Below are 20,933 nucleotides of genomic sequence, written 5' to 3'. Positions count from 1 at the left end.
ATAACTCCATCTGGTCCTGGACTTTTTGTTTGTTGGGAGATATTTGTTTTGTTTTTGATTTTCGGAGGAAGAACAATTTATTTCATACCTCAATCTGAGAGTATATTGCCTAGCTTCTGAAGCTTCCTTTTGGTTACAGATTCAGTTTTGTTACTAGTAATTGGTCTGTTCAGGTGTTCTCTTTTCTTCCTGATTTAGTTTTGGAAGATTGTACGTTTCTAGGAATTTAATGGTTTCGTTTCTTCTGTGTTGTCCAGTTTGTTGGCATGTAATTTTTCATTGTTGTCTTTATAATCCTTTGTAATTCTGTGTGTTGGTTTTTACATCTCTTTCTCATTTCATTTATTTGGGCCTTCTCTTTTTTTCTTGGGTCTGGCTAAAGGTTTGTCAATTTCATTTTCCTTTCAAAGAAAGCTCTTAGTTTCATTGATTTTTATTATTTTTTAGTCTCTTTTATTTCTGCTCTGATTTTTTCCTTTTTACTAACTTTGGGCTTTGCTTTTTTTTTTTCTTTCTAGTTTCTTTTGTAAGGTTGGATTGTTTGAGATTTTTCTTGCTTTTTGGTTGTATTGCTGTCAATTTCCATCTTAGAACTGCTTCCTCTGTGTGCCAAAGATTTTGCACCATTGTGTTTTAGTTTTCACTTGCCTCCATGTATTTTTTTAATTTTCTTTTTGCTTTTTTTGTTGAGCCATTGATTGTTTTGTTTTTTTAAGATTTTATTTATTTGAGAGCAAGAGAGGAGATTGAGCACAAGCGGGGGATGGGGCAGAGTAGAGACAGAGAAGCAGACTCCCTTCTGAGCAAGGAGTCCAACACAGGGCTCGGTCCCAGGACCCTGTGATCATGACCCGAGCCAAAGGCAGACACTTAACCGACTGAGCCACCCAAGCACTCCGAAATACTTCTAAATTTGGTGAGAACTGTTTTGTGGCCTAACATGTGATTTGTCCTGGAGAATGTTCCATGTGCACTTGAAAAGAATGTATTTTGTTGTTTTTGGATCAGTTGTTCTGTATATATCTGTTAGGCTCATTTAGTTCAATGTGTTGTTCAAAGACACGATTTCTTTACTGATTTTCTCCATTGGTGCAAGTTGGCTATCCCCTACTGTTACTGTCAGTTTCTCCTTTTATGTCTGTTAATATTTGTTTTATGCATTTAGGTCCTCCAATATTGGGTGCGTAGATATTTACAAGTGTTATATCCTCTTGTTGGATTGATCCCTTTATCATTATGCAATGCCATTGTCTCTTGTTACAGTCTTTTTTTTTTTTTTTTTTAAGATTTTATTTATTTGACAGAGAGAGAGACAGCCAGAGAGGGAACACAAGCAGGGGGAGCAGGAGAGGGAGAAGCAGGCTTCCCGCAGAGCAGGGAGCCTGATGCAGGGCTGGATCCCAGGACCCTGGGATCATGACCTGAGCCGAAGGCAGATGCTTGACGACTGAGCCACCCAGGCGCCCCTATTTTTACTTTTTGAACGGGAAAAGCAATTTAATCATTTCCAGTGATTTTTGTAAGTAAAGAAATTCCTAACTATTGTATGGTCACTTCATATTTAACATTGTATGACTATTAAAAGCAAACAATTAAATGAGAAAATGCACAGTACAATGGAAATAGCTTGTTATTCAACACGTAGAGTAGATCTCAAAAACAAAGACAACACACTCAACCAGGGAGCTTAAAATAATCAAATCAAAACCCAAAGAACTAGAAGGAAAAAAAATCCTTCAAAAAGACAACTTTCACCTTCCTCGGCCAGTGCTTTACAATGTGAGAAGCACTGATACCTTCCAGCTCCTACAGGTCAGGTCTTCTACATACAGCAGTAAGAGTTCTGTGGCTGGATTTGCCAAGAAACAGTTCCATCCCCAGAACTTTCTGTATCAGACAGGATCCTTTTTTTTTTTTTTAACCAAGATACTTTTCTATAGAATTCCAAACCAAAAGGTACTGCTTAAGGCATCTTTTTTTTTTTATATAACATTTTTCTCTTCTACAGTCTATTTTAAAGTCTGTTTCGTCTCTAATGTAAGTATTGATAACCTGGCTTTTTTTTTTGGCTTCTGTTTGCATGAAATATCGTTTTCCATCCTTTCCCTTCCAGTCTACAGGTGTCTTTATGTCTGAAATGATTCTCTTGTAGGCAGCAGATAGATGGGTCTTGTTTTTTTGTCCATTCCATCAAGCCTATATTTTTTGTTGGAGTATTAAGACTACACTTAATTATTGATAGCTATATACTTAGTGCCTTTTTGTTCATTGTTTCCTCATTGTTTTTGTAGTTTTTCTCTGTTTCTTTCTCTTCTTGCTCTTTTTCCTTGTGATTGATGACTTTAGTGTTATGCTTGGCTTTTTCTCTTTATTTTTTGTGTATCAGTTATAGGTTATTTTTGTGGCTATCATGTGGTTCATATATAACATCTTACGTATATAGCAGTTTGTATTAAGTTGATGGTCACTTAAATTTGAACATCTAAAAGGACTTCGTTTATATTCCCCCACCTTCCATGTTTTATGTACTTGTTACTATATTTTACATTTTTTAATTGAGTCCCCTTAACTTTTTTTTTTTAATTTATAATTTACTCATTGAAGTGGGCTGGAGCTGGGGGTGCCTTGGCCTTGAGGGGGATGGCTGGAGCTGGTGTGGGCTAGGCCCAGGGCTCACTGAGGCGGCAGGCCATTTAGGGCGCCTGGGCCCTGCTCCTGTCTGCGCTATCAAGGTGGAGAGGGAACGTAATCAATAGTACTTGTTAGCCTCTCCAGGTCTGGAGAGATTTCCAGCAGTTTCCCCACCATTTAGCCTATGCTATAGCATTTCTTCACTATATAGTCATTTGGCTCTTTAAAGGGTTGTGCTTTTTTGCTGTGCCCCAGGGTGGGCATATTTGCTCGTGGCTCCTCAGTGCTGTCCCTCCCTCTTGCAGTTGGTAATGTTGGGGTTCGGGTTCCCACTGTTACCATTGTCTCAGGCTCTCCGCCTGTTCTTTGTGTGGTCCCGCTATCCTTATACGGAAGCGTTCAGTCATTCCTCAGCTCTTTCAGAGGAATTGCTGTATATGGAGGTGTAGATTCCATCTGTCTGTGGGAGGTGAATTCAGGGTCTTCCTATGCTGCCATCTTGGATATTTCTGGGCTTTTATATCTAAGCGCCTATTAGCATCTCTACTGGTCTCACAGACGCTGAATTCAGTAAATTTGTGACTTAATCTTTTCCTCTCCCTCCTCTCTATCTCACCCTGAAATAAACAAAACCCAAACCCGTTTCTTTCGTAGTATTTCTCATCTCAGTGTACCACCCTACATCTAGAGGCTTAAGCAGGAAGTTTGGGAATTGTACGTGACTTCTTTTTTTTTTTTTTTTTTTAAAGATTTTATTTATTTATTTGACAGAGACAGACACAGCGAGAGAGGGAACACAAGCAGGGGGAGTGGGAGAGGGAGAAGCAGGCCTCCCGCAGGGAGCCTGATGCGGGGCTCGATCCCAGGACCCTGGGATCATGACCTGAGCTGAAGGCAGATGCTTAACGACTGAGCCACCCAGGCGCCCCTGTACGTGACTTCCGTCATGTCATCTTGCCTCCTGCTGAGTCCGACAGTGGGTCCTAATGTGATGCTACAAGACACACATCTCACGAATATGGCCTCCTTTTTACACACATCTGCTTAGATCCCAGTTCAGGCCAGTGTCATTTCTTACCCTAAGTCTCTGACTTTTTTCATCTTTTTCTAATCTCATCTCCCCAGAGTGGCTGAAGTCCTCTCCTATAACAAGAATGTAATCCTGTCCCTTCCCTGCTAAAAATCCTTCAGTAACTAGTGGATAAATTCAAAATCTTCAATGTTGCTGAAAGGCCAGCATGATGTGGCCCTGGCTCAAAATCTCCAGCCTCATTTCTAGCCCTTCTCCCTCTCAAACTATGTTCCAGGTACAGCGAAATACCAGTTGTTTAGAGAATACGTTGTTTCTCTTATCTGTAGGCCTTCTGTTTGGAACATACTTCCCTCTCCCAGTCTCTGCTCTCAGGGCCTTCCCTGACAACCCTTAGGTACTCTTGCTGAGTGTCCCATTGCACCTGTACTTGCTACAGTATTTATCTCACTTTACTGATCTTTCTTGTTCACTTGTCTCTCTTTCATTAAATCATCCACTGCCTGAGGTCAGAGGTCATGGCTCTTTCATCGACTGTGCATCTTTAATGCATAGCATAGTGGCTGATATATAACAGGTAGTCACGTGTTAGCTTTTATTATTACTGCCGAGTAAATATGTGTTAATACCTTTCAGAAGTCAGCTTAGAAGTTACTTTTTTAGCCCAGACTTCTTTTTTTCTGAGAAGGTACAAGTCTTTCTTTGAGTCTTGAGTATATGTCTGCATCTTTGTATCGCCTGCTGATTAACAGTATATTGCATTTGTTTATGTCTGCCTTTCCTACAGGACCATAAACTCCTTGAAGGCAAGGACTGAGTGTCATTCATATTCGAATCTCTGTTGCTTTCCTTAATGCTGCTTACACAGGGCTTGTAGATCCCGGATCGTTACTTTGTTGTCATCCTTCTGATCTGGGTCTCCTCTATCAGGATCACTTGGAAATGGTGTTCAGAACTAAGCATGATACTCTGGATAATTGAGAGAACTTGTTTTTGATATGTAATCTACTTCGTTTAATACAATTCTTTAGGATCAATTTAATTATTTTTTCTTTTTCAAAGCACGTATCGAGTTTATAGTCAGTTGAAAAATTCACATCTTTTGCTTGAGGAATTTTGAGTTTTTAAGCCTAAATATAAATAAACCTAAATAAAGGATTTTGAACCTTTATCCTTGGTTTAATCTGATGCTCACTTATGCTTGTTATTCCAGTCTTTTTCTTTGTCTTGATTCGGTCATCCTTACACTTAACTGCTTTTTCTTGCCATGTGTAATTCACAAATCTGGAAAGCATGTTAACTAAGCCATGTGGCCTATCATCTGATCTTATCTAAATCGATTTATGAAACTGTCTCTGGTGTCCTTCACAGCAGTATGAAGTATTGAAAGCCATCTGACTCTACAGTCTTTAACCTGTTTATAAAATGCATTTGAATCTCCACTGATGCGTCACATCTAAGGGTTGTGAAATTTTCTTTTTTTTTTTTTTGAAGACTTTGCTGATAATAAAAATATCCTACATTATTGTCCAGTCCAGAAAAGATCAGTTTACATGACTTGCTTGGAATACTTGTGATAGTATCTAATAATTACCAAACCAGCTGTTTAAATCATCTCTTCTAGTATTTAGCAGGGATTGACCTCTGTTCCATGTTTCAAAATCTGTTTTCCAGAATCTGTTCTTCTCACTTTTGAAAATTTTAGGCAATGTATTTATTGTCTGTCTGGCTCCATTTGACAGTTCCCTTATGCTAATTAAGTTCCCAGAATTCACTGACTGACAGTGTCTCTGTCATCAAATTATGATCGAATTTGTTTGGAGAGTTAACTTATCAAAAATGACTAGTTTTCTTATCTTCGTATTTCCTCCATTCATTCCACTTTGAAAGTTGTTCTCATGGGTGGATAAAATGAGCAAGAAAAAGGAATAACATAGATTTACTTTCTTCTGTTGGTAAGTATAATAATAACCTGAAGAAATAATTCTCCTTCTTTCATTTCAGCACTTTTGCCTTAGGGTATTTTTATAAGCATTGGGTCATTTTAAACATTTTAATATTTTAGGTGTCTCTTCCTATATTGAATGTTTTTACAAATGTCTTTTTAAAAATTTAAACTTATTAGAGATAACTTACCAGGTAGTCATACTTCTCTCTTAAATTTCTCATAAAGATTATTCATGTGACTTTATTTTTTCATAGTTTACCTTTTTCTGTTCCAGTTTAATATAGTGCTTAAAGAATATAAGTTTTAGAATCAGGTTTCAAATTTGAATTTCAGCTCTGCTTCTTAATGATTTATGTGCTTATTGTTAAATGAATGAGCTTCTCTGAACTAGTTGATTCATCATAAAAGTCCCCGTTTTAATAAGAGTAACTGCCTTCTAGGATTATTGTTGGGATTTAGTAAGGTAATATATATAAAACACTTAACCCAGTGTCTGGCAGCTAATAAGCTCTAACACAGTGCCTGACGTCTAATATCTGGTAGATACTATTAGAGTTTTCCTATTTTTTAGGATTTTGAAATCTGTTTTCCTAAAGAGTAAGGCATTTGTCCAGCTCTCTGCGCTCATTATTCCCTCCTTTGAATTCAAGTTGATGCTTCTTACCATTTCACACTTTCTTACTTTCTCTTTTTGTTGTTGTTGAAAATGTGATTTTGTTCTTTTTTGTGGCTGAATAATATTCCTGGGTATGTATACCACATGTTCTTTTTTTACTCTTATTTTTTGTTGAAGTATAGTTGAACATATTATTAGTTTCAGGCATACAATGTTGACTTGATATACTCTTACTATTTCTTACTTTGTAATTTAGGTTCAGAGGAGTGTATTTTTAACACCTTCATTGAGATGCAGTTCCTATATCCTTCACCCGTTTAAATCAAGTGTACAGTCCAGTGATTTTTTTTTTAGTATGTTCACAGAGTTGTGCGGTTGTCGGCATGATCCTCATTCCAGAGCATTTTCGTCATCTCAGAAAGAAACCCCACGTCCACTGGCAGTGACTACATTCCTCCCTTCTCCCAGGCCCTGGAAACCACTAACCTACTTTCTGGGATGGTGGAATTGCCTATTTTGGACTTTCCACATAAGCGGAATTCATACGATATGTGGCCTTTATGTCTCTGGCTTCTTCACTTAGCATCATGTTCTCAGGGCTCATGTATACTTTGTAACTCTTCGGGGCCAAATACTCTGTTCTGTGGCTAGAGTACGTTTGTTTCTCCATTCATCCGTTGATGGACACTTGGCTGGTTCCCACTTCGGGACTCGTAGGAACAACACTGCTGTGAATGTTTGTGTACAGGTTTCTGTCTGGACATCTGTTTTCTTTTCCGTTGTGTGTAAATCTAAGAGTGGGCTTGTTGGGGCAAATGGTGGTTCTCCTTTTGAGGAGCACTCCACGTCCTCCCACGGGGAGCAGCGCTGCTTTTTTTGATTTGAACCATTTTCATAGGTGTGTAGTCGTACCTCCTGGCTGTTTTAATTTGCGTTTCTCTAGTGGCTTGTAATGTGGAGCATCTTCCTATGTGCTTATTTTCCATCTCTGCATTGTCTTTTGTGATGTACCTCTTTAACTATTTTGTCTGTTTTTTTATTGGATTTGCTATTTAATTTTGAGAGATCTTTGTGCAAAGGATATAAATCCTTTATCATAAAGATGTTTTGCAAATATTTTTTTCGCCATCTGTGGCTTCTCTGTCTCTATTCTTAATATTAGCTTTAGAAGAGAAGTTTTTAATTTTGATGTAGTCTTTTTTTTTCTTTCATGGGTGTGCTTCTGGTGTTGTGTGACCCCAACTCAGGGTCACAAAGGTTCTTTCCTATGTTTTTGTCCGTAGGTTTTATAGCCTTGGGTTTTACAATAAGGTCCGTCATTCATTTTGAGTTAATTTTTGCATATGCTTGTGATTGGATTTTTAGTGTCGCTGTATTGCCTTTAGTTAACTCAGCACTCATTCCGGAACTCCGCAAAAACTCCGGAAATTTTAAAAATGAATGCATAAACCTAATATTGGAAAGGTAAACCTCTTATTTTAAATTACCAGATGATTTTAATACAAATTCTTGAAAAGGATATGTTCATGGTTTTTCATATTTTATCTAATGCTGTAAAATTATATTCATCTTACCTATCTCATAAATAGGCATCCAGACATTTTAATTGTTAAAATGTTGTTAAAAACTAGCATGCAGTTTAAATTTTAATTTGAATAAAAAAGTAAACATTTTATTTTCTGTTGAGAGAATAAAATATGAAGCAGTTTAATATTTTACAAATACCAGTAATTAGTAGGAGTCCGAGGACCTTCTCCTTCTCCTTCTCCTTCAGGACCTTCTTTCACCCTTGTTTCCCTCTTCCTGGACCAATTCCCGTGTAGCTCATTCCCTCTCGTTGTGCACATGTCAGTCCAGTGAAGCTTTCCCTGATGACCATGCCCTTTAAAATTACAGCCTTACTCCTTCCAGCAGTCCTGGTTCCACTTCCTGATTTATTTTCCTCAGAGCACTTTACTGTCCTCTGTGTGAATTTTACTTAATCTGCCTCCTCTACCAGAATGTAAGCTCTCTGGGGGCAGCATTTTGTTCACTGATGTGTGTCTGGCATGTAGTAGGTGCTCAATAAATGTTGAAGGAATGAACAGATTAATGTGTGAAATACATGAAACGTATTTATTTGCCAGGGTGTTCATTTTAAACTCTAGAGCTTCTGATAGGGACATGCTAACAAAAGGGAGTATCTGACAGATTATTTACGATGCTTCAGTAAATATTTGCTCTAGAAACCTCTATTTTTATTTTTGTGATTTTTAAAAATTACTATCTACAGGGTTCAGTTTGGCAAAGACTTGGTGCAGATGTGACAGCAGTTGAGTTTTTAGGTCATGTTGGTGGAGTTGGAATTGATATGGAGATATCTAAGAACTTTCAGCGCATCCTTCAAAAACAAGGATTTAAATTTAAATTGAATACAAAAGTTACTGGTGCTACCAAGAAGTCAGATGGAAAAATTGATGTTTCGTAAGTATGCTCCATTTGGTGTTGATATGATATCTTTATCTGTGTGCTTAAGGAAAACACTCCTTTTTTCAGAATCAGATTTAGGGCCGTTTTATTGCTTGATATAAGTCCGTATTGCTTATTAAATTGGTCCAATGAAATTCATGATTAAGTTGATGCTAGGAAACTTAATCCAGTGTTCTCACTGTAATGTGCTTTCTCATAGTATACGTTCAGAAATATTTAAACTCTCAACGTTCAGTAAAACTCAGTATTTTTAGATATATATGGGGAAATCAGTAATAATATTAAATTGCTTACTGTGTGCGTGGCACTTCAGAGCCATTACTTGATCTTTCTGACTCTTAAGTCCTGTGTTCTCAACCTGTGCTCTCCTTACCTGTTTTTGTGCGGTTTGAACAATAGACCTCTAGAGGATTTGTACGCGTTTTCGTTGCCTGACTCCAGTTTGTTAGAAGTGTCAGCAGTGCTCGAGAAACTTCTGGTCTTCCATTTCTCAGTCTCTCAGCTGTTCTCTCGATGCGTGTTTAACAGTCACACACTGTGTGTCCTCTAGTATTGAAGGTGCTTCTGGTGGGAAAGCCGAAGTTATCACGTGTGACGTACTCTTGGTTTGCATTGGACGACGACCCTTTACTCAGAACTTGGGACTGGAAGAGCTTGGAATTGAATTAGATCCTAGAGGTAGAATTCCAGTCAATACCAGATTCCAGACTAAAATTCCAAAGTAAGTTGGATAATTATTTGCATTTTCAAAAGTTTAAAAATTTATTTTAAACTCTATTTTGAAAGTAAGACTTTTGTCATGCTTAAAAAATGCACTGGCTTTGGGGAAGAAGAGTAAACTCATATGTTAAAAACAAAAATAATTGAATGTTTTCATTACTCAAAGATGAGAACCTGAACTCACAGATGTGTACTTTATATATTTTTTGGTTACTTAGTAACTAGAGACTTCTGTTACCATGGCCTAATGAAGAGGAGTAGATGTGGTGGCAGAAGCTGACTGTTCTTGGGTGCCTGGGTGGCTCACTTGGTTGGGCGACTGCCTTCGGCTCAGGTCATGATCCTGGAGTTCCGGGATCGAGTCCCGCATTGGGCTCCCTGCTCGGCAGGGAGTCTGCTTCTCCCTCTGACCTTCCCCCTTCTCATGCTCTCTCTTGTCTCATTCCCTCTCTCAAATAAATAAAATCTTTAAAAAAATATATATAAAAAAAGAAGCTGACTATTCTTTTGTCTCTGTGGCAGTATCTACGCGATCGGTGATGTGGTTGCCGGTCCAATGCTGGCTCACAAAGCAGAGGATGAAGGCATTATCTGTGTTGAAGGAATGGCTGGTGGCGCTGTGCACATTGACTACAACTGTGTACCATCTGTGATTTACACACACCCGGAAGTTGCTTGGGTTGGCAAATCAGAAGAGCAGTTGAAAGAAGAGGTAATTCTGAATGCGGGGGTAGTTTTAATGCCATCGTATGAATTGAGTTAATGACACTGGTGGTTGTGAATCATTTTCTTATTGTATTAATGCATTTTGAAATTAGAACATTATAGTTTATATATTTTTTCCTTTGTTGGTGGCATAGAGGAGATCATTCACTTGCCTGCCTTCAAACTAGTAATTCCAGAGCTCTTACATTTTTCTTTGAAATATACCCAGATAGACTGATGTTTGCATTTGCTTGTGCTTGTACCCAAAATGTATTTCATTAGCAAGCAGTCAGTTCTGGTCTTGCCCTCAGTATACTCCGAAGAATTGCCTTCTTGGGATTTATTTTCTGAACCAGTGGTAGATGATTGCGCCAACGGGAATGCATTTTTTCAGAGTTTATGCAGGTTCTCATTTTTTGTCTCTCGCAGGGTATTGAGTACAAGGTTGGGAAATTCCCCTTTGCTGCTAACAGCAGAGCTAAGACAAATGCGGACACAGATGGCATGGTGAAGATTCTGGGACAGAAATCAACAGACAGGGTGTTGGGAGCACATATTCTGGGACCAGTGAGTGTCCTAAAATCCCATATCCCATTACGATTTCTGGAAAGCACTGCTATTTTGATGTAAAGCCAGCTGCTGTTTACATGCTGAGGTTATTATTTACCAGCAGCTTGTGTGCTGTTTCTGACAAGGCGACCGGCAGCACTCACACGCTTGCCTGTCACATCATCTGCTTTCCGTACCTCAACTGACGTTATCCTCTTGAGACCTGCCCTGGGCCCTGGCCCTGCTGAAAACTCGTCAGTGGCCCTTTTCCGCCTCGGGCTGTTACGTACAAGGCCCCACTCACTCTGGGCCTGTCTGCCTTCCTGACCTCATGTCTTCCCACCCTTCCCTTTCGCTCGTTAATTCCCTGCCTCATGGGCCTTCTCTCAGTTTCCTAACAGGCCAGTGTTCCCATTTTAGAGCCTTTGTGCTTGTGGAACCCATAGCTTGGAATACTGTGCCTCCAGGTCTTTGCATGACTGGCTCCTATGAGGTCTCAGCTCAGATGTTACCTCCTAAGAGAAGCCCTTCCTACCACTGACCCTGAAGTACGCACTTCCCCTCGGGATCTGCTGTAATAATGATGGTGAAACACTGGAGTCCTTAGTCTGTAATACATTTTTCTGTATACACGCAGTAACTTAATGTTCACAATTCTGGGGGGCAGGAGTTGCTCTGCCCATTTTTGAAGTGACTAAATGGAATGAAGCACACAGAGTGAGTGCTCAAAGGGACTCCGCAGTAGGATTTGAATCCAGGCCAGCTGGCTCCGGAGCCCAAGCTCTTGTCTTCTGTGCCGCCTTTCCTGTTAAGCTTGTCCTGACTGGAGGCAGTTAGTTAACTGCTCTAACAGCGAATCCTGGTAGCTTGTAGTTTTTGCCATGGGAAGAAAATGACTTCTTGGTCTGTTATTTTAAAGGGTGCTGGTGAAATGGTGAATGAAGCCGCTCTCGCGCTGGAGTACGGAGCATCCTGTGAAGATATAGCCAGAGTCTGCCACGCGCATCCGGTAATTATCGACAACATACAGAATTAATGGTTACCTCAGGTTTCTTCTCACCCACAAATATTTGGTTTCTAATTTTAAATTTCTTCCCTTGCAGACCTTATCAGAAGCTTTTAGAGAAGCAAACCTGGCTGCATCATTCGGCAAATCAATCAACTTTTAAATTAGAAGATTATATTTTTCTGAAATTTCCTGGGAGCTTTTGTGGAGGTCACATTTCTGAACAGGAAATGCTCACAGCTCCAAGAATTTCTAGGACTGAATTATGAAACTTTTGGAAGGTTTTAATAGGTTCGGACAGAATGGAATAATCTCATCTATTTTAAATAAATTTAATATTTTGTTTCAGTGCATTAATATTGCAGAAAAAAGCTACTTTTATAGTAGCATCCAGGAAAATTTTCTTCAACCCATATTTTCATGCAGTTTCCGAAAAGATTCGACTTCACTAAATTTATGTTTCTTAGCTTTTTATCTCTGCTATTGTAAAGTTGGATTTACTTACATGGATGGAGCTGGCGTAGGGTATGTGAGCCAGCTGTGTTTGAAGCAAGGTGATCAAGTTATTTTAAACTTGGTTTTCATATTGGAAACAGAGTCATTAGAATAAGATTAAATATGTATAAACCAAACTGATGTAAATACAACGATGATCTCATTTAATCCCCAAATTCTTGCAGTTTAGAGGTAGAATTTATGTTTAAATTTTTAAGGACCCATTGAGGTCTACAGTTAACCAAATTGAGGTATATCTGGGAAATTCAAATATTAAATAAAGAAGTAAATGTATTACAGCCCGGAATGAAAATACAGAAATAAACAGTCTTAAATATTCATGTACTGGTTGTTTTGAGTGGATGTCGAGATGGTCCTAGTTCTTTTATGACTACCTGTGGTGTATATTCTTATTTCTGTTTATTATTCCTTTTCTAGGCCTGGATGTATCTTTTTACCACACTGGGGGACAACGTTAAGGCATTTAAAAGGTCATTACCCTTTCATCTGTTTTAGTGATACCAGCTAACTGGAGCATACACTTTTGGAGACACAGCATATGGGAAAATTTAATCCGCTGTCTTCTGTGGATTTCCAGTATATCTGTGGCTGGGTAAATGACTGTTTCTTTAAAGAGTGCTATAAAATCATATTTGTTGATTAATGTTTAAAATGGCCAGCTCTTGAAACACTTCAGTAACAAAGTATTGAATGTTAAAATAGGCTTTTGCATTTTTTAGTTAAATTTAAGAATCAGATTTAGGATAGCATATTCTAAAAAGGAAAAACCTAAAGTACTAGAAATACGCAAACTAGATACTCACTTGATTGCAATTTAAAGATCACAGCCTAAGGAAAAGTTTAGAGAATGTAATGTGTCAGCAGAAAGCCATGTGGGATAAGATACTGTCAGTCTCTCAGTTAGAAGGAAAATGTTGAGTCGTCTTCAGGTTTTATTTGCATCATCAGTGGGCCACAGTTCCCTTTTTCTTCTATGTCCAGTAGTCTCGGACTGTATTATAGTTATTATGAATGATCCATTGTAAAGACTCTGGATTTTCTTACCTACCTCTGAAAAATAGGGAATTTGTTTCAGTGGGCAGTCAACTTGACTGAACCCTAACTGCATCATCTTTGCTGGGGGGCAGCAGCTGAAACATCTGCCCCGTTGTTTGAGCTCTACCTTGGCTGCATTATAGCTCAACCGGACACTGGGCAAATGATAGCAGAGTTGGGAGCCCCCCCCCCATGTATTAGTTATTCTAGTTGCCCCCGACTCAGTCGTTCAATTCCTTAACCAGTAAAACTTGGCTTCCCCCCGATGTCATACTTGCTGGGACCTGCCCTCAGGTGAAAAGCCATTAACAATGGGAGTTTCACCCAGTGGTGTTCTTTGTCAACTCCCCTCTACCTTCTGCCTGCTTCTGGTGGGTCTCCAGGACCTTTACTTTAAAAAATATCTATTTTGTTCAGTTTGCAGTAGTTATTAGCAGGAGGGCTGGCCTGACACATGCTACTTGGCCATTACTGGAAATGACCTCTGTGTGTTTTAAAATCTGAAATCCCGATATTCTGTGAAGTGCTAGCTTATTTAAACTTCAAACATATCCCCTACTCTAGGGGAAAAAAAATGAGAAAAAAAATAATGAGAAATAGAGTTTAATATGAAGTCCTAGCTACAGAAACACACAAAATAGTTCTGTCTAGGTGGGAATGAAGTCGTGGGTATAAAACATTTAAATGTTCACTAATTTACGAAGTTCTCAGTATTTTCTTGGCTTATGAAGGGTGGGAATTAGCTGTCCAGTTCCCTGAGCTGATGAAAATGAGTGATTTCAGGGCGCCTGGGTGGCTCAGTCGTTAAGCGTCTGCCTTCAGCTCAGGTCATGATCCCGGGGTCCTGGGATCGAGTCCCGCATTGGGCTCCCTCCTCGGAGGGAAGCCTGCTCTCCCTCCCACTCCCGCTGCTTGTGTTTCTGCTCTTGCTATCTCTGTCTCTGTCAAATAAATAAATAAATAAATCTTAAAAAAAAATAAAATGAGTGATTTCAAAGTGACATCTTGAGTTTAGCTAAAAAGGAGTGGGTAGTAGTAAAGATTTCTATTTTAAGTGAAATACTTAAGATTCTTAAGGGAAAAAAATTAGTTGCTGTAGCAGATGAGGTAAAACCAATTTGCTAGGCAGTAGGATCTCTACCTAAATAAAAGTGACAAATAATTGCCTTGAAGGAGAGGGGGGTTGCCTTATTGTTTATATTACATCTGTTTACATAACTTCGGTTCAGGCCCAGCTTCAAATGCAGCTGTGTTGTAGGTGTGGATGATGGTTCAGTGCTACACAGAACTTGTCTTGCTCTAATAGGAATTTGTGAAAAGACCACTTAGGCCTTGCTTGGCCCGTTCTCCAGCTTAGCTCTGAGGTTGACATGGGTTTGGCAGTTGGAATACAGCTGTTTTCTTTATCCTGTGGAATAAGTGATTGTTCTGTGATTGTTTTGGCCTCACGTACAGACCGTAGCAGAGAATCTTTTAGTTTGTGAAATCTAATAAAGTACAATATAAACACTGAAAAGTTACAGCACTTTGTACTGTGATTGGCTGGCACTGCTCAGTTGGCAGGAGCAACGTTCCTAGACTCTGGCTGGGTTTCATTTCAGTCTTCCCCCCGCCACCACCCAGCATAGGGCCAGGATTGCTCACACTTAAAAGTCAGTTTACCAGCCTGATTTTCTAAAAATTGCTTTTTGTTCTCTTTCTCAGAGCAAGGAGTATTTAGAGGAGTTTCGGAGATTGGAGCAACTGAGCCGCCACTGAAATGGTGAAGGGGGTTCAGGCTGTATACTTCCCCTCCCCTCCCCTCCGCCTGGGCACCCCACTGGGAGGTGATCTGGGGGGGCAGATGTGTGGAGGATATTGACCTAGCAAAAAGATGGTCACTTGTTTATAGACAAAACAGAAATCAGGGTCCCGTGAAGGCAGTTTGTTTATAAGACCATTTTACATTGAAAATATCCTTGCTTCAAGGGATTCACAAACACTGAGTAGAATTTAAGAATTATCCTAAATATGTATTTATACAAAAGGACTGTACTTTATTTAACTCCGTACAAAATGTGGTGATTAAAAACATTAAATAGGTAAGGAGCTGTATTTTGAAGGTCATGAAGTCAGTTTTTTAAATGGAGCTCTGTTGCTTTGGTCACCTTGGCCACTTTCGAGCCCTTCCTCCTCCTCCGTTTACAAGCAGGTGCTATAAACAGCAACTTTCTGGCTTATGTCCTTTAGGAGCGAACGGACCTCTCCTTCCAGTCTTACTAATTCTTGAGCTTTATCTTCTAAATATTTTTGATTGTCTTCATATTTTCTTTCTAAATCTGTAGGAGATAAGAAGAAAAAGTCTGAGCAGATTATACTAGGATCTCCATCCTTTTTGCCTAAAAGGCTCAAGACAAAGTGAACAGATCTTCAACCTTTTAAATAAACTCCATGGAGGTCTTAATATTAAAATACCTTATGAAAGCACCAGCCTAAGACCCACCTTTCAGGAGTTGTAGCTTGCTGTTTGCTTGAGCCAGAAGTGTTTTTGCTTCATTTTGTAGCATTTCAGCTTTCCTTCTGGCATCCGCTGATTCTTCAGTTTTTTTGGCAATTAATTTTTCTACCTTCTTATACTTTTCATCAACTTCACTGTCCAGAGCCTGCAGTTCCATTTGGACACAGAGAGGATACATGTAATCTCTGACATTAAGAGCGTCCTTGTGGCAAGCTCAGAAGAGTACTCAGGCGTTAAGCCATTCGGTGTAAATAATTAAATATTCTGAAACAGTGGAATTAAATACAACCCTGACATACGAGTTTTTTTAAAATGAAGGATTTGAAACAATTATACAGAGGTAAAGAAGGACGTTTTCTGTAAAGTAGGTTTGCTGTGATCCAAACATTTAGATACCAGAAAAGGCCCATTTGAAGAGCCAAATAGGAGGGTCATCTGGATTGTGACTAGGGTAGGGTGTGTAGAGATTTAAGGGGAGATGGTAGCATACACAGGGGTGGTGAGATGAGAAGAGAAATTGGTGTGGGTTTGACAAGGTGCTTCTCGCAGGTGCTTCTTTTGAGAAACACTGCTCAAAACAGTAGCCATTGATAGAGGGATTTTAATGTTGGGGTCCTGTTCATCTTACTGTGATCAAATGCTGTGTTTCTGGGAAAAATGCTCTGTAAAAAGACTACTTGGGAGACGTATGCTCTCAGAACGGCAAGAAAGAACAAACCACAACAGAAACAACGGACAGGGTAGTGCACTTTTCTTCCTGTTTTGTTCTTTTCCCCAACCAGAGGTGGAAGGAGATCACCCTTCTGTAATGCCTAAAAGCTACACTAACCTCAAGGAAAAATCCTGACTAAATTTCCATTTATAACGCCCTACTGTTCATTTAACAGTTGGCACATTCCCCTCAAAAGTGTAAAAAGGTTTCTTTGGAGATAGATAAACATTTGCCCACTGAACGTGTGTTTTAATGATTAGTTGGCTTCTAGTGAAAAATTTGGGTTGTATGAGATTTTCTCTGCAAAATATGGTACCTTCCAGTGAGAAGCAAGGGGTGGTTCAGAGTGAGCGTAGAAGACGTGAGATTTAGTTCCTGCTAGCGGTTCTGTGACAGACACCATAAGCTTTTTCTACCCTGCTTTTCAAGACTTCTCAAATGGCCAAGTAATTACCGTATGCCATAAAGGCCTTCCTAATTGAATTTGCGAAGTATAAGCTCTGTGTATTTGTTCTAAGACTTCCGCCCCTAATTTCATTTCATTTTTTGCCTCCTTCTCCAAGTCTGGATATGAGGGCTTAGGTCACGCTTCTTGGACACCTTCCTGTCCACTCCCACTCTTTTCCATCTGGGTCTCTAACGACTGCTATTTCAAAACAGGTCACTGGGGATATTTCTGACAAATAGCTGTAGGGTCCATGTCCCTTACTGGTTCCAAGGAAGGCAACGAGGAGACCGTTGCTCCTTTATGAACACAGTTGTGAAGTTACAAAGCTTTACTTACCTTTTTAACGTCATCTGCGCTTTGTTTCACCGTGTACACCACTTTTTCAATATATTCTGCCTCTCCAGAGTTCTGGGCCGCCTTCCGCTTAAGTTCTTCCACATTCCTCTCTAGCTCGCTGATGCGCTGGGAGGCGTTGAGCAAAGTCTCCTCAGAAGCAGCGGTTTCAGACTCAATCTGCAAGTATAATGTCAGTCACCCAGCCAGCCATTAATTGAACAACAAGTAGTTGGGCGTGCTAGGAATATAAATTTAGAGGAAGACAGGCCATTATGCTCTTTTGCTCTGGACCCAAAGAAAAAATTACCAAAAGGAGAATAAAATTTCAAGAAAGCTTATATAAAGTGCCTAACTTTATTCTTTTCGTAATTCTGATGATCTCGGCTGGAAATTCATGTAAACTTCTTATTGAACCACCCCCAGACAGCTTGATGTGTTGAGAATGCATTTTAAGGACACCTGCCAGCTTTGGCTAAACAATGGTCACAAATAAGCAGATGTGAGAGGAAGGATTTCAACAGAAATTTCCAAATTCATGTGGGTGGGAAAATGATAACTCCCAAGTCACCTTTAGTTTTTCCTGTCAACTCTAAATGGTAAATGTTAAACTCTAGTGGAGGTTATGGGTCTTTAGAAACTACCTGGAAAGTTGAGTATTCTCAGCTAATTACTAAAGGCAGACCAGGAATGTTCTTGAAAACTCAGAAAAGTCACTCTAGGACTGTGAGATGGCATGTCATCTGGGGAAGGGACGGCTGGAACCCATAAACACTCGAAGTCATTTAGGAAAAAAATATCTGGGTAATTGGTGAGGATCCACATATGATCTCTTTTCAAAGAATAATTAGTAAACATTGACTTTGAAAAGCAAGCCCAAGTAAGCAGCCTGACCCATGACAGAAGAACCAGTTTCCCTGAGCACCTAGTTTTTTTTAAATAAATTCCCTTTAAGGATGGGTCTATTCCATAGAATTAAGTCTGAATAACAATAATGTCATAATGAAACTAGTAAATCAATATAGACATGGCAAAATTTGTAAGAATTTCAAACCAAATGATTGTTAACTTAAAAGTCCACCCATTAACAGAAAAATATTCTTAGTAGTTATAATTCTTAGAAGATAAGCTTTATAAAAGTTTTATTTATAAATGAGTGAATCAATTTTGACAGGCTTTCATTAATAGCATAGTTTAGAAGTTCTTTTTGCTTCTTAAGACTTTCTTTTTGCTTCTTAAATGTTTCCTGTCCTCTAGGGTCCCTGAAAAAAACTATCATTCACTTGCATCGTCAAGCCAAATATGCTACCTATAATTTGATTAAATCTTTTATTTTCCATTTTGCTTTTCAAAACTTAGTAATTTTTTTAAAAGATTTATTTTAGAGAGAGAGAATCTCAAGCAGACCCTTGAGCCGATCGTGGAGCCTGACTCTGGGCTCGATCTCACAACACTGAGAACACGACCTAAGCCGAAACCAAGAGTTGGAGGCTTAACGGACTGCATCACCCAGGTGCCCCAAAACTTAGTAATTTTTATAAGGTCACCTAAATAGATAAAGTTCATTAAAATGTTAACAGCACATTGAGAAATTTGCAAAACCTTGGAGATATAAAACCAGAATAATCAAAGGGTTAGAACATAGTCTGGTGGGAAAATGTAATTTTACTACACTTGAACAAGAAAGGGCCTTAACTGAAAATTTAAGAAGGAAAAGTGGCCGAGGAACAGTCGAGTCTCATTTTTTGAGCACGACAGAATAGGGGAAGACAGGTTTATATCAACCAATGGTAGGAAAAGCAGGTTGAAAGACCACCTCTCAGGTTTTAAACATTAGGAGCTGTTGGCCTGGGAAGCGTGACAGTGCAGACTAATGGCATCTAATTTCAGAGTATATTCTGAGAAGTGGGTAGGATCATAGGAATCCCTTTTATTTCCCATCCATTTTTATAAAACAAATGAACTTTCCTAAAATTGGATGGAAAGATTTGCTTGTAGGACTGCTTTTTGAAAAATGAAAATTATACTTGCATTACTTTTAAGTGATAGGATTTTTAGAATAAAGCACTAAATCCATGTGAAAAGTTCTTCATGTATACTTTTTAATACCTTGTAGTCCCTGAGTCAAGAGCATTCTGCTTATGATAAGTTTTTAGGGCACCTGGCTGGCTCAGTCAGTAGAGCATGTGCCCCTTGATCTCGGGGTCGTGAATTCAAGCCCCACATTGGGCGTAGAGTTTACTTAATGCATTCTGAGCAAAACAGATTGTTTAGCTATAAGATCCCTATTAGGTTTGTCTAGAATTGGGGACTGGAAGCATTTTGACCTTCACTACTCTCCAGCGGTTTTCAAAATTTACAGTAAGATTTTGTGAATGCTCACCTCATAAGTTTTGAGATACTGGTCTTCATGATGTAGTTTGCTTTTGGGCTGCTTTGTAACAGCAGGAGTTTCCTAAAACTAAATTTTGAAATTAATACTATCCTTCCTACTGCTAAAGAGTGTCTGTGTGAGTCCTTGAAGGAAAAGGAGATAAAAACACATACACTATGAAAGTGAAGGGGGCTTAACGATCCAGTGTCTTCAGGGTCCTTTAGCACCCACGCTAACGCAAGTTGTCTGGCTTTCCTGAAATTAGGGCAACCCTTCCATGCTCAGCTGTGAGAGTGCATGTCACTGTCAAAGGCACTGGCTTTGCGAGTAGAGTTTCTGTGAGTGTTCTCTCCCCCCCCACCGTAAGGGTTACACTATCTTACTGAAGTGAGCAGGTTCTGGGTTCCCTGGATGTCTTCATCTGCTTGCTTTATGGCTTTCTCTGCAGCAATCTGGGCCTTTTCTGCTTCCTCCAGCGCTTCCTTCACCATGTCTGCGGTGACTTTAACATCAGTTGCGCTTTTGCTGGGTGAAAGAAGGAGACGATCTTTGTGAACATGAAAATGTTACTTCCTCTCAGAACAGTAAAAAAAAAAAAATTTCTTTTAAAGAACAGCCTTCTTGGAATGACCCAGAGAGACTCTTACAGGTCAGTCTTAGAAATCTCCCCAGTTAAAGAAAGACTTTATTCCCTGCTAGACACACAACATAAGCCCCTAAATGCCACAACGTCTTCAGATACCTGGCTCTTTTAGCTTCTTCCAGCAACATCTCTGCTCTGGCAACGTCAGCAGCACTTTGCTGTAGAATAACCTCGACTTGAGAAAGGCTTTCAACTCGTTCCCGAATATCTTCTGTCAAGTTCTGTAACTGCTGCGGAGTGCTGGGCATTTCCATCTTCAGTACTTCATTAGCCACTGCTTCGATGCTGTCCAGATCCGCACTGTCCTCTGTGAAAAGCAAAGATGTCCCCACAGAGACGTCAGAGTCACAGATGGTTAACTTCGTCACTTCTGGTCACCCACCAGGTGAACCGCCTACTGCGGTGACACGAAGACATAGCCACTTCAAGAATTTATAGTCGAGTAGTTACGTGTGGAAAAAGTAACTACTGGAATTTGCTGTAGACTGGGAAAGTCAGGGAAGGCTTTGTGGAGGATGAGAAACTGATCAGATTTTGAAGGATAATGAGATTTGAAGGGAGGAAGATGGACATCTCTGGATGGAGAGACTGAACCGAGCATGTCCTGTCAAAGTCAAGCAGAGCGAATGGGTCCGATTACAGAAGAGCAGCAAATGGGGGGAGGGGCAGAGGGAGAGGGAATCTCCAGCAGATGCTGCGGT

General features: G+C 39.5%; 2 protein-coding genes across 2 annotated transcripts in view; one reads left to right on the top strand and one right to left on the bottom strand.

Moving 5' to 3' along the window:
* The window catches only part of DLD (dihydrolipoamide dehydrogenase), a 40,115-nt gene extending 27,605 nt beyond the window's left edge, over nucleotides 1-12,510 (top strand). The window contains exons 9-14 of the mRNA XM_027574785.2: nucleotides 8,498-8,688; nucleotides 9,245-9,415; nucleotides 9,937-10,126; nucleotides 10,549-10,686; nucleotides 11,588-11,677; nucleotides 11,772-12,510. Of these exons, the coding sequence (XP_027430586.1) occupies nucleotides 8,498-8,688; nucleotides 9,245-9,415; nucleotides 9,937-10,126; nucleotides 10,549-10,686; nucleotides 11,588-11,677; nucleotides 11,772-11,837 (846 nt within the window). The 3' untranslated portion in view covers nucleotides 11,838-12,510. The remainder of the gene's footprint in view (nucleotides 1-8,497; nucleotides 8,689-9,244; nucleotides 9,416-9,936; nucleotides 10,127-10,548; nucleotides 10,687-11,587; nucleotides 11,678-11,771) is intronic.
* A 2,624-nt stretch (nucleotides 12,511-15,134) lies between these two features.
* LAMB1 (laminin subunit beta 1) overlaps nucleotides 15,135-20,933 on the bottom strand; it is a 70,365-nt gene continuing 64,566 nt past the window's right edge. The window contains exons 29-33 of the mRNA XM_027574783.2: nucleotides 20,332-20,539; nucleotides 19,973-20,114; nucleotides 17,219-17,395; nucleotides 15,708-15,867; nucleotides 15,135-15,543 (exon numbers count right to left, since the gene is read on the bottom strand). Coding sequence (XP_027430584.2) covers nucleotides 15,407-15,543; nucleotides 15,708-15,867; nucleotides 17,219-17,395; nucleotides 19,973-20,114; nucleotides 20,332-20,539 — 824 coding nt within the window. The 3' untranslated portion in view covers nucleotides 15,135-15,406. The remainder of the gene's footprint in view (nucleotides 15,544-15,707; nucleotides 15,868-17,218; nucleotides 17,396-19,972; nucleotides 20,115-20,331; nucleotides 20,540-20,933) is intronic.

The sequence above is a fragment of the Zalophus californianus genome, chromosome 12 (genome assembly GCF_009762305.2).
Source record: "Zalophus californianus isolate mZalCal1 chromosome 12, mZalCal1.pri.v2, whole genome shotgun sequence".
Lineage (NCBI taxonomy): Eukaryota > Metazoa > Chordata > Mammalia > Carnivora > Otariidae > Zalophus > Zalophus californianus.
Note: the sequence above shows the minus strand (reverse complement) of the source record. Positions and strands in the feature narration are given on the sequence as shown.